General features: G+C 40.3%; 1 protein-coding gene across 2 annotated transcripts; it reads left to right on the top strand.

The window, feature by feature from the left end:
- Nucleotides 1–2,558: 2,558 nt before the first annotated feature.
- LOC308104466 (tectonic-3-like) lies at nt 2,559–13,830 on the top strand (the record flags this gene model as incomplete). 2 transcript variants are annotated; one of them, XM_080454896.1, is made up of 16 exons in its annotated part: nt 2,559–2,832; nt 3,425–3,643; nt 4,178–4,331; nt 4,707–4,821; nt 4,903–5,000; nt 6,031–6,152; nt 6,619–6,727; nt 7,527–7,639; nt 8,069–8,107; nt 8,327–8,401; nt 9,561–9,680; nt 9,819–9,926; nt 10,477–10,580; nt 12,448–12,595; nt 13,084–13,218; nt 13,588–13,830. In XM_080454896.1, exons 2-16 carry the CDS (start codon nt 3,440–3,442, stop codon nt 13,828–13,830), a joined length of 1,887 nt encoding a protein of 628 aa, XP_080311022.1. In that variant the 5' UTR covers nt 2,559–2,832; nt 3,425–3,439. The 2 variants fall into 2 exon arrangements, with proteins under 2 accessions (XP_080311022.1, XP_080311023.1); XM_080454897.1 differs by having other exon boundaries at nt 2,559–2,836.
- Nucleotides 13,831–14,023: the final 193 nt, after the last annotated feature.

Raw genomic sequence — 14,023 nt, 5'->3', positions numbered from 1 at the left:
TTAAAACTGGGATGTTCAATGTTTGTGTACAACTTTAGGCGCCCGCCATGCTGTTTATAAAAGAAACGGCTTCCGCCACCCGCTGTTCTGGAGTTCTGGAGTGTGAACCAGTGTTGCCATATTTTGTGAGAGAAATAAGCAACCAGGTCTAGGAAAAGTAACCTCCTCGCGTCACCAGTCTTTCCACGATTGAAAAACAGCCGATCTACAAGCTCAGAACGCGTCGCATGTTGACGCGTTGTGAGCTTAGTAGATCTGCAAAAACTCTTGCAATAAAATGTGGAATATTTTGAATATTTTGGTAACATTCTAACAACGCAAATGCTCCCTGGCACAAAACTGTTTCATGAAAATATCTGAGAACCACTGGTTAAAATGATAATACATGTATTTTTAAACATGCCTAAATCAGCAATTACACTTTTAGAAACAAGCCCAAAAAACCGCAACCACCAATTTTTACAAGCAACTTTACAGAAAAAGAAGCCCAACGTCGCTTATAATAAGCGGACATGGCAACCCTGGTGTGAACTTTATCTGGACCTCTGGACAGCCGCGCCGGGAAAAAGTCGGGGGATGGACCCACAAACCTAAAATGCTGTTTTCCCACCGTCAGTCCTCTGTAGCAGCCTTTGATTGATTAACATTTTTATTAGGCAAAAAGAATGTAAAACATCACAGTTACAATTATAATACTTTTGTCTAAAAGGTCCGTCCAAAAAAGTCCTTGCGGACTTGTTTCCGTTGAGGTCATTGGTATTCATTTCATAGACAATAGTAGCAACCAAACAGTTCAAATATCAACACAAAAATACAGAGAAAATAACACTATGTACAAAAAAAGCCTACAATAAGAGACATTGACAAAATTGCATGTTTTCACCTTGATTAAGGAATTCAACAACGTTGTTCCCCCATATTGGCTGCAGTAATCTGATCCCTGGCAGTTCTATCAATCATAGCAGCACTTGATTCTTGCAGCCCGAACCCCCCTTCTTTCACACCTTTACAAATAACAACTATTTGTTGTGTATTAGCTTGTTCTGACACCTAGTTGGTGGAGTTGAGAGAGCAACTATAGCCAGTAACAGAACGGTCATTGCCATGAGAGGCAATCAAAGCTTCACAATCAATTCAAAGTGGGTGATGATGTTATCACAAGAAAAGAGGAAATTACCTACCTGAGTTCTATTTTAGAGGCAAACCTTTCTGGTGATAGAATGGCAACAAGAGTCATCAAAAAGGTCAACCAAACTTACCAAAGAACACATTTTTGGTAAAGGATTTCCTCTCTAGTCAGTAAGAATACTTTGAGGATTCTTACAGGGGCCGGCCTCATCCAAGGTCACTTCGACTATGCATGCACCTCATGGTACCACGACAACACCACAAAGGCCTTAAAAACAAGGCTCCGCCATCCCAAAACAAGGCTACTTCTTGGCCTTAAACCTACAACTCATCTAACCCCTGCTCATTTTGCTAGGGTGGCTCAGGGTTGAGGACAGAGTACAGCAACTTGCAATGGGCCTGGTCTACAGGATACACTACAACATTAAGATACCCATGTACCTGTCAAGGCCTGGCATTGTATTGACCAGGGAGCGCACGTGTTGTGTGTTGTATTGTGGCCTTGAGCAGAGCACACAGGCCTGCTGAGGCACACACAGACAGGCCATTGTGAGATCATGATGTTACTTTCAGGCACACATGAAACAATGAGATACAAAAAACATATAGATACTGTGTTATAACAAAATATAAGTTAAAGAGCATCTCTGTATACCAGCCAGAGGAGATTCTAGCAATGACAACATGGTTGGTCACAACAACAGGTCATGACCCTTGTCATGGATAGCCCTCCTGGATTTAGTTCTATAACTAACACATTAGTAATGGGTGTCTCCTCATGCAGAGTTCTCAGGTCTTAACTCTGTACCTTAGTAATGCATGTCACAAAATGCAATCAGTACTCATGGCAAAAGTCACTTAGGAACCATAAACAAAGGTAGACTGTATACTCAAGATGTTCAAACAAAAATCATATGTTAGTTCAGATCAATCTGGACAGATCTTACGTATATAGAGGTTTAGCATGGAAAATTCCTCAACAACTCCTCTACAATTATTTGACAGCTTTGCTTTGTAGATTTAAATAATTAATCCAATCAAAACATACATTAACCACGTCTATTTTTTTTTTAAACGTTTGACCAAAAGATGTAATTGAAATAATCATTAGGCCTACTTTTACTCTGGTACTCTATTATTGTATATCCAAGTGATATTTTGAACACATGCAGGCCTTTTACTTGTAACAGACTATTCTTATTTTGTGGTAGGCCTATTGCTTCTTAAAAAATAAGAAAAAGAAGGGGGGAAATGTAATACCACTAACATTTCTCAGATTGTAGTTGCGCTCATAGTTATAATTAAGTACTTCACCAATTCTCCAATCTTTACGGTAACTCAGAACCATGGAAACGGATATGAGTGCAGAAGCTTCCTTAGCAACGCGAAGCTTCTGCCCCCCTCTCTGTATTATAAGCCATATTCTACGGTAACAGCTACAGCACATTTGCACAACATTACAAGGCATTGATGTGATCGCGAGCCATTTCTCAAATGAAACCATTTAAAAGACCGATTCGCTCTCTTTACCCTCATTTTAACTTACATTTTTAACATGAAATTGGCAAGAATATTGCGTAGAATATCGTTGGAGCTAACCTATTTTTAACTCTATGGAGCTAACACGTTAGCTAGCTAGCATAACGTTTCCCCAGAGAGTGAGAGAGCTCCAGGTTAAAGCGGTGCAGCTTACTGTGGTGTAAAGTAAGTAAGTACATTTACTCAAGTACTGTACTTAAGTACAATTTTGAGGTACTTTTACTTTACTGGAGTATTTCCAATTGTCTATTCTTTTACTTCTACTCCACTACATCTCAGAGGCAAATATTGTACTTTTACTCCACTACAATTATTTGAAAACTTTAGTTACTAGTTACTTTGCAGATGTACATTATTGTATTATAAAACATACATTAACCACCCTGTTTCATATATAGGCTATTTGAAAATAGCCCAGTTGTGAGCTTGTAGATCTGCTGAACATTTTAGTACTTTTACATTGATTGATTGATTGATGTACTTTATTTAGTAAGACATGAGAACAACAGTACATGGAAGTACAAATTCACAATACAAGGTCTACTAAACTGGAAGACTCATTAAGCACTGAGCTTGTTTAAGATGAGATCCCCATGCACACAAATCATGATGATGTACATTTTGATACCAATACTTTTGTACTTTTACTCAAGTACATTTTTAATTCCGGACTTTTACTTGTAAGAGTACTTCTACATTGCAGTATTGATACTTTTACTTAAAATATTTGAGTACTTTTTTCCACCACTGCACATAGGTGCCTTTGGACGAGATGAATGCCTGCTGTCTCTGTCTGTGGTGTTCGGTGCTACTTTGTGTGGTCTTGTTGTATGATGGACGTTTGGCTTGTTGTGCGGCCACGGATCCTCCTGAGTTGACTTCTCCTCCAACCACTGACAACAGCCTGGCAGATGATGGTGAACCGTCCAGCTCTACCACCTCCTCTCCATGGTGGTGGGCTACAGAGCAACAACAGGTATTATTCAGTGGTGTAAAGTAACTAAGTACATTTACTCAAGTACACAAGTACAAGTACTACAATTTTGAGGTATTTGTTTTACTTCTTCAGTATTTTCAATTTTCAGTACTTTTACTTTCTACTCCACTACATCTCAGAGGCAAATATTGTACTTTTACTCCACTACAATTATTTGAAAACTTTAGTTACTTTGTAGATTTTGATTATTATTACACAACATACATAAACCACTTCAGCCCTATATGTCAGCCATTTGAAAATAGCCGATCTACGACGCATTGTGAGCTTGTAGATCTGCTATTTTCAAAAGATTTGTATACATTTTATACATTTCAAAACTTGTGAAACGGGACATTCTGCATAATGACTACTTTCTAGTTTTGGCACTTTCAGTACATTTTGATACTTTGGAACTTTTACTTGAGTAAATTTTGAATTCCAGACTTTTACTTGTAACAGAGTATTTTCTACATTGCAGTATTGGTACTTTTACTCATGTAAAAATTGTGTGTACTTTTTCCACCACTGGAGGTATTTGAAGCCACCGGGACCACTGAGATGGTAACCCAAGAGGCTGATTCCACCACAAGCACAACTAACCCGATTCCATCAGATGTTCCCACTACGGTGCTGCATTCTGCAGCTCCATCTACGGCCACTGCAAAACCTGTGGTGATGACAGAGGGTGAAGCACATACTCTAGGCTAGTCTATGGCAGTGGTTCTCAAAGTGTGGTCTGGGGACCCCCAAGGGGTCATTGGGGCGGGTTCCAGGGGGTCCCCAGCTGAACGAAGGGTAACTCTGAGAGTGTACTAATGGAACCAAATTTGTTCTCATCATTCTCTCATTTGTACACTCTCAGAGTTCTGGGGGCTCCATGGCCTAATACATAGTAAACTGGGGGTCCTTAGAATGAAGACGTTTGAAAATCACTGCTCTATAGTGTTCTGTATTCGATTTTTGTGCCAATGGCACTGTGCTCCGTTTACCTTGTAGGTTTTACAAAAAACCTAAGCTGTGCTACCCGCTGAGTAACCTGGACGATGTGTGTTCTTTTTAGTGTGTCTCTGTGATTTGACCCCAGACTTCTGTGACATCGGTTGCTGTTGTGATGTAAAAGATTGCGATATTGCTGACTTGAGGTCTGTCTTCACTGGATGTCCAGAGGAAGCCATGTAAGTAGCCTTTGGTGTGTTAAAATCCACTGCACACCTTTTAGCATGCAGCGTTAAACAAAAATAACTGTTGTGTTGCAGATCAGGAGTTTGCATTGACAAGTGGCTGATGTTCAAAGCCAATGTGGATGACTCTCTCATTACTGTCACAGACTCTTTGTTCTGTGTTCGACCTGAAGGTAAGTCTCCTCTTCTTGCCCACAAACTGACAAGAGTCAAGATCATTTTAAGGCACAAGAGATGGTGCTAGCCCAAGGTTTTTAGGGGCCCTTTAACAAAAAGTCTATGGGTCAAAAACTACCCCCAAGGCACAGCAAGCAAGATTTGACACCAATACAAATATATTTAGATTAATGATGTATCACACTGTATTAAAATTGTAATATGTATCACACTATTAAAAACAAGTAAATCATATCTGGAATGAGCCAAACACGCTACATATGATTGTTATGGTTGTGTGTACTGTTTATTAGATTCATTTATTGGCAAAAATAATAATGTTATCTGTGAGGGAGGGGACCCTGAACCAATTGCAGGGCCATAAACAAATGTTTACAGAAAGTACAGTAGTTGATGAGAGGTTCTTACATTGTAGGTGATGGCTCCTAGCAAACAAGTAAGGAGTCCACAAAGAATAGAACATACACTATAGAGATCAGGATTTCCTCATTGTCAAATGGATTGAGATAACCTATGATGCATTACACTCCCTGTGAGATGCTTAGGGGCATATTTCATTTTTGCCGCCTCCGAAGCATTTGATACCGTTGCTGAAACCTCTTATCTCCATATTTAAACTTTTTGTGTTCTTTCGGAATTTAACGTCCTACTTGATCATACTACAGCATCACATAAAAGCATCACAAGTGGCAGATCCACAAGCTCGAAACGTGGCACGAAGCGACACGTTTTGAGCTTGTAGATCTGCTACTTTTGCTACTTTCGAATTTGAATCCTGAAAAGTAACAGTTTTGGACATGAGGTTTAACATGAGGTTTCCACCCGACAGACGATATATATCTTGCTACTTTGTTAGAAGGGATTTTACAGGAAATCCAACCCACTCAATCTGTAGTCGGATCACTGTTGGCTGAAATGACCTGATACTGATCACAATTTCAATGTAGTGTCCCCATGAGTTATATTTTCATATTACTTAATTTGAAACAAAGATCAGACCTTTTCTCCCAACGTGTGTTCCCACAGGCAATGTCACAGCACCACAGACTCTGCCTGCCCTATCTGAGTATCCAGCGATAGGGGACTCCTACCATTTCTCACCACCACCACCCATAACCACTGCCCTCCACACCAGATCTTTCTACAGGGTGAGAGAGGCAGTTAGAACAGTGATTCCCAACCTCTGGGCCGGGGGCCAAATAATTGGCAAAACATAACGATTTGAATGATAATGTTAATATTAAAAATGTCATGGTATTACTATTTTCTTTAAAACCTAAAATTAGTTTTCATTGTGATACAGATAAAGCAACTTAAAGTATACTACGTTAGTTCCACTGATCCAAACTGGAACACAATCGATTGATTGATCATTACAATAAACATGCTCTGAAAAGGCACGCATTTGGCTACGAGATTTGATTTAAGTGGGCCCTGATCTAGAAAAGGCTGGGAACCACTAGCAAAATGTTCAGGTTTCCCTGTCCACAGGAATGTGATTTGAAAGCTTTGTCATTGTACCCCCATTTGTTTTTTTTAATCGACAAAAGTGAAGTTTCCGAAGTGTTTTTGAGGGTTTATATGATTATGATGCCATTTTATGTTCTGTTTTAGGTTGATGATGTCATCCTAACTTATTTCAACATGTCCTCTGTGCGGGGACTTCTTCGTCAGCCATCTCCAGGAGTGGCATCTTCATCCTGTGTCAACCGCAACCCTGCAAGTAGGCTTACACCTTATCTTAGCTTGATGTTCCTGTTATCTAAAGCCTAATTTATACAGTGTAAGTGTAAGTCAACCCCTGAGACTCCATGGCTCATTGAAATAGGTTGGAGCATCTCACACAGACTGTGATCCTCTAGACTTATACCTCCTGAAATTTCCAGCGGCTCACACCGTTGCAATGGACACTGGACGCAAGTCTGAGCCGAGTACAAATGCCCAGATCTATAGTGCGTAGCAAAAAATCCTGAAGGGGGCGTCAACAAGTGTCATTTGGAGCGGTGGACATCTTGGTGGGGGATAAACATTGACCCCCACCAGTATGTCTGCAGCTACTATGCCACGCCCCCCGTGGTGACGACACGTTGCCAAGCACTATAAGCCGTGAGTCATAGTTTGTTTTACACAGTATACACTAGGCCCTAAAGTGACTAGGGCCTAGTGTATACTGTGTAAGACAAGCTATGATGGTCATGTCATGACTGAAGCCTAGTGACTAGGCTTCAGTCATGACATGGCCAGCATTTCTTTGCTGAACGTCTCAGTAACTTGTGTAATTTGATTGACTAATGCTGCGTTCACACACTATAAAGCAACACGCTACTATTCATTTTCAACTCTGCAACATGAAGGTACAAACTGATGCCCAACACTTGCAGTAGCTTTTGTAGCTGCTAGTGTTAACGCAGAATTACATTTGATATACGGTATAGCAATATCTGAATAATTTTTGATTAAATACACTCATTAAACACTCTGATTTGTAAACGTACCTCCCTCCATCCCTCCCATGCCTCCAGAGTTCCTGAGGTCTGCGTCTCTGTCTTGTACCCGAGTGGTAACGCCACAGTCCTGTGTCTCAGACCCCAGTCTCAGTGCACAATCCTACTTCTCTGACCTAAACCTCATCAAGGTCAGTGTGTCCATTTGCAGTATATGAGGTTGTGCACGTCACTCTACCTACAGTACAGGCTGCCATGGTACATCATCCTACGTACAGTACATGCTGCTGTCATGCATGTCATTCTGGTACTTCAAAGGCTCGGTGCGCTCAACTAAAAGACACTTTGATCAATGTCGGGTGCAGATTCTAAACAATTAAGTACATCAAAAGAACAACCGCACTCATGAAAAAAGTCATTTAATGTGTCGCAGCAGCAGTCATTAACAACAGACGTGTTTCGGCCTTCTGGCCTTCGTCAGGGTTTCTTTTGATGCATGTAATTCTACAAACAAGTACATGCTGTCATGCAGGTCATTCTGCCCATAGTACATGCTGTCATGCAAGCCATTCAATGCTGCATGTGCGGTAAACGGTAACCAGTTAATGTTTTCTTTGCAGCTCCCAGTACCAGAGACAGCGGAAGTAACAGATTTGCTGGTAAGAGAATCATTGCAGATGCTGAAAACAATATTTCATTGGCAGACCTTTTTTAATCTCTTTGAAAATGGACTTTGTCACCCGCATTAGTTGCAATAAGGCTCTGCCCTGTTGTTAGTTATTTTGCACTGAAAAAAGGGAGAATATTCTGCTTAAATGAAGTTGAGTTTTTATGACGTGCCATTGAGCACACTATAGCAGCACCAACTCTTGTTTCAGATACAAGTTTCTCCACTGTATGAATGGCCTGCACCAAGACTACAAAATGATTCCTGTCTGAATGTGGTGTCAAAGGTTAGTACAAGGATCCAGTGCAGTGTATACAGTACATCTGCATATGGCATGTTTATTAACCTATAAATACTGTATGCAATGATGGATAACTCCTAATCACTTTTATTGTTTATTGGAAATATTGGCCAAGCTTATATAGCCTTAGCTTTTTTGTCATAGCTTGTCAATTAAAGCAGTATTCTTTGCATACATTTGCACATATCCCCAAACATCAGCTTGCAGGAACTAATTTATCTTTAGAATGAATGGATTTTAGTGGTTATTTCATTTCTATAGTCATCATTTTGTAATATAGAATAGGTTAAAGGGATACTTCACTCTCGGGCCGGGGACACATTTAAAAAAAATATTAAAAATAAATGAAAAAAGTTATGGAAAATTCATGGCCCCCTCACGACACGCAGTGTCCTACTAATGTGTGAGGGGGCCATGAATTTTCCATAACTTTTTTCATTTATTTTTAATATATTTTTTAAATGTGTCCCCGGCCCGAGAGTGAAGTATCCCTTTAATGATAAGTGGTTAATGTATGTTTTATAATGTAATCATTTATATCTGAAAAGTAACTAGTAACTAGTAACTAATACGTTTTCAGATAATTGTAGTGGAGTAAAAGTACTACCAATATTTACAAGCAACTTTACAGAAAAATAAGCCCAATGTCGCTTATAATAAGTGGACATGGCAACACTGCTACCGTAGTGTTTACATTTTACAGAGACCTGAGTGGACAGACACAGCTGTGAGCCGACCAATCAGTAGCAGCAGCGTTATACGTCACAGCTTTAGCCCCGCTTAGCCCAGCTCAGACCAAACATCAGCTTGCAGGTTAGCTAATTTATCTTTAGAATGAATGGATTTTAGTGGTTATTTCATTTCTATAGTCATCATTTTGTCATATAGAATAGGGTGCATTGCTGCCATCCAGATCGCATCTCAGATTCAGGTTGTCCACTTGGACATACAGTAGGCTCTGGTCTTTCAGGACAATTTGAGGGCAAAAATAACCAAAAGACAAACAGTTGATGTGCCACAGTCTCTATGGGGCAAAAACAAGATCAGTGCATTTATTGTTGACATAAACCAAAGTAAAATGTGTCTTTATCTTCGATCAGAAAGCTTTAAACTTAAAAAAAAAATCTCCTTCACATTTCTTCAGGTGCAGTTTGTTATACGATACACAGGGAGAGGTGAAATCACAAATGCAACAGTCAACATGGTCTTAGCAGATGTCGCTGTGAATCAAGTGCTGTCACAGACGCACACTGTGCAGTTCCAGGTAGTTTGTCACACCTGCACGTTCTCTGACCTGCATGATCTCTCTATTTCAGGATTTGTTCAAATCTTTGTCGTTTTAATATATTTCAAAGATATTGCATATTTTGTGTTAAGCCGATAACAAATTTCTCTCCTGCAGTTAGCCACACCCCGCCTTGGTCCACCAAGACCAACCGTTGGGGTCGGTCCGGTCGGACTTAAAGTGGGGTCTCCTGTCATTGTTCGTGTTGGTGAAGCTATCCAGCCAGTATCCTTGCCTCAGACACCACATTACAAGTTTTGTTTTAATCAGTATGGAAACTTGATGAAAAGATAGGAATGAACCTAGAATTTCCACCACAGTCTGAAAACTTTAGCCCGTTTTACACAGCATGTTTAAGGTGGGTAAGGTTGCAGCATTTGTTTGTGCTTCTGTGTAAAAAAGCAAGGGCATTGATTAATGATGGTTCTTAAAGAACCGTCGTTGTTACACCACTATTGCGGGATTATTGTAATAAAAAGCAAGTCTTTTGCACACCTACAAAGGCGACAGGTGCGTAGGAGAAGACCAAACGAGGGCCCAAACGTAATGAAAGAAAAAACTCACAAAAAAAAACTCCCAGCACACTGTCATGAAATGCAAGAAAAATCTAAAGAGAACCTGACTGAAACGTTGTTATATTCCCATTAAATATTTTGTCTTGCATTTTATGACATGTGTGTAGGAGTTTTTTTCTTTCATTGGGATTGCTGTAATAAAAGTGGCTTCTCATTGGACCGTCTAGCACTGTCCTTCTTGTTCCTTGACAGAGAATCAGCTTACTGTTCTTGGGGTGTTACAGGGAGGAGAGTGCTCCCATGATCCCAGCACTCGAGTCCCCGTCCTCTTCACGCACAACACCGTCACTGGCTGTACCTTCAGGTGAGGCAGCACTGTCCAGCATTCCCTTTGTCAAGAGTTATTTTAGTTTGAAATGCAGCAAGGGCAGTCATGTCCTGTTCTTATACCAGATTTAAAGATGTTCTTTGCAGTCTGAATGTCAGAGTCAAATTGCAAATCAGTAAACATTCTAAAACTAGACTATGTTTAAGGCAGTTCTCTTTTAGCCGCTTTTCCATCACAGCTTAAGCACGACACTGTCCAGTACAGTCCAGAACCGCACCGCACCGCTTCAAAATGTCTTGCGTTTCCATTGCACAAAAGTCCCCACTCGCAAAATCCCCACCCTCCCCTCCCCTCCCCTCCCGAAGGAAATCAACGCCCCTTTCTTTAACACACCAACTTAGCCTCAGGCTACAGGGTTAGCCTAAATGCTAGCGTGCTTCCTCAGAGCTAGTTTGGCTCTTAAGTTATTATTTGGCCATGTTCACCCTGACTTTAATCTTCGCTATTGTTGGGAAGACCTGTGTGGTGTCTAAACACGTTGCCATCACTTATATAAAAAAAACTTTATTAGCGTGTATCGTCGCACATTCATTGTTGCCAGGTTTAGCAGAAAAAAATAAGCAATCAGGTCTATGAAAACAATCCCAAAAGAAGCGACTATCTACGGCTATTTGAAAATAGCAGATCTACAAACTCATAACGCGTAGCGATGCGACGCATTGTGAGTGTGTGCATCTGCTATTTATAAAATATATATACATATATAATGTTGACAAATACATATTAATTTGGGGGTCCTTGACATGAAAATGTTTAAGAACCACTGGTTTCAACAACATATGGAAACAAGCCCCAAATAATCAACTACATTTTAGAAACAAGCAGTGGTGGAAAAAGTACTCAAATGTTTTACTTAAGTAAAAGTATCAATACTGCAATGTAGAAGCACTCTACAAGTGAAAGTCTGGAATTACTTGAGTAAAAGTACAAAAACTATTGGTATCAAAATGTACTTAAGGTACCAAAAGTAAGTACTAAAATGTTTGAAAATAGCAGATCTACAATGATGCGATGCGTTGTGAGCTTGTAGATCGGCTATTTTCAAATAGCCTAGGTATACAATAGGGCTTAAGTGGTTAATGTATGTTTTATAATGTAATCATTTATATCTGAAAAGTAACTAGTAACTAGTAACTAATACGTTTTCAGATAATTGTAGTGGAGTAAAAGTACTACCAATATTTACAAGCAACTTTACAGAAAAATAAGCCCAATGTCGCTTATAATAAGTGGACATGGCAACACTGCTACCGTAGTGTTTACATTTTACAGAGACCTGAGTGGACAGACACAGCTGTGAGCCGACCAATCAGTAGCAGCAGCGTTATACGTCACAGCTTTAGCCCCGCTTAGCCCAGCTCAGACCTACCCAAGACTGGGTACTTTTTAGGCACCAGTTTAGTACCACTTACACACCACTCTACCCACTTCATTGTAGTGGAAACCGTTGCTGTGGTGGGCGGTGTGGGGTGGGGCTAGGTAAGTCCATGTATATGGAAAGCCGCCTTATAGAGGGGTCCGGGAAGCCCCAGGGTTCCCCAGCAAAATGAGGACCAGTTTAACCACTTTATACTTTTGCTACAAGTTCACAACACGTCGCATCACGTGTTGTAGATCAGAAAAATGACGATAAATGTAGACAAACCATCTAATGGCACCTTCTCCCTGGCACAAAATGTTCGCGTAAATGTCCTTCACATGAAAATGGTTGAGAACCACTGGTTTAAGGAATGTTGTATAGTTTAAGAGCAGGTCCAATGTGACAGTGCAGGGCTGCACCCTTGTACCTTTCGACTTTTACCCTAATTTCTATATTTTGTCTTTCTCTGTATCCCATGTTAAGTTCCCCGTCTAATAACTGTTCTGAGCTGCGATCCCGGGTCTATGGGATTCTCCAGGGACAGGCTACTCCTGAGCTGATGGCCATGAGCTCAGGAGCCCAGCCGGACTGGACACGAGTCATCACTCAGCAGTGCACAGTCAGCTCACAGGTATGGCACAGCATACGCTGGGACTACTAAACTAGTGGAGAAATACCAATTAAGTATTTGGAAATGCAAAATGTTAAAGTTTTAAATGTTTCGCAAATTCACGTAGTCTGCAATCTGAAAAGTTTGGTAAATTCTAAATTGCCGACCATGGAATTATTCACCTTCACTGCAATATCTTGGGAATCATTTGACTAATGCAGTGATAGCAAATTAATTGCGCAATAGTTTTGATAATCAGACTGCTTTCCTGATGACTTATAATCGTGTCCTACAGTGCATAATTAGTAAAGGTCCATACATGTCTGTATACTAATTGTGGTTCTCAACCACAATTAGCCACGTTGTTCTCAACGTGGTCGGGTCCTTGAGGAGGTTCCAGGGGCTCCCCAGAAGAGTGTATGAAATGCAACAAAATGAACCTGTTTGTACACTCTCAAAAAAGAATCACTGTACAAATATTTCTTCTGTACTGTTGTTCCCTCTCTCAGGACACATGTGAGTCAGGCTGCCTTCTTCCTCGCTCCCTCGCTGTTCAAGTGCTGTGGGCTCGAATGGGTCTGCAGGACTTACCACAGAATTACATCCTGGGGGCCAAATACCTTTTCCACTGTCAGACGGTCAAGGTAGGCACACACATCTCCACTCTTGCAAAGTAAAATGCCAATTGTCCTTTAGGGATGAGTTTATATATTTTTAATAGTTGTGAATTTCTTTCCCCCATGAATGGTTTAGCTACAATGATCTAAAAGATGTACATGCTGCTGTTTTTATGTTTGTTTAATGTTTATACGCCAATGTAATGCTGTTATAATATAAAACGGTGAATGTTTTCATTTGTCAGCTGAGCTGATTAATCTGAAGTGCCTATTTGTGTGTAATACCCTTTGACTAGTCAAACATTCGCTATTAAGACTGGTAGAATATATGAAAATGATTTTGTTCATTCATGCACATCCCTAATATTCATCATATATTCAACCTTTTATTTTCAGTGTCCCATTGCATCCCCTCTGGTTCTGACCACTGAGGTGAGGTTTGCTGATGCTACAGTTTTACCAGAAGCCCCCAGGGGCGTACCTCAGCCTAATTGGAAGTTTCCCTTTGGTTTCTTCAGTAGAGGAGTGGCTGAGCTAGACGGCCACACCGCTAGCAAGAGCAGTGACCTTAGCAAGGTCACATGGAGAACCATGTTGTTCACAGTAACGATGATGGGATTAGAATTCTTCACTGTGTAGATAGTTGGGCACCAGCGGAATTGTTTTTATACAGTATGTTGGGTACAGTTGTTATAGATTTAACATTGAGGAATGACTTCTCAAACGTTTGTGTTCATGAATGTTTCTGCGCTTTAGTCAGCATTTCAACTTTTGTACAAAATGAAAATGTTACATATTTTCCTAAATATACCTTAAATTATTTTTTGTACAT

The sequence above is a fragment of the Gymnoscopelus braueri genome (genome assembly GCF_963280865.1).
Source record: "Gymnoscopelus braueri genome assembly, chromosome: 17".
Taxonomy (NCBI): domain Eukaryota; kingdom Metazoa; phylum Chordata; class Actinopteri; order Myctophiformes; family Myctophidae; genus Gymnoscopelus; species Gymnoscopelus braueri.
Note: the sequence above shows the minus strand (reverse complement) of the source record. Positions and strands in the feature narration are given on the sequence as shown.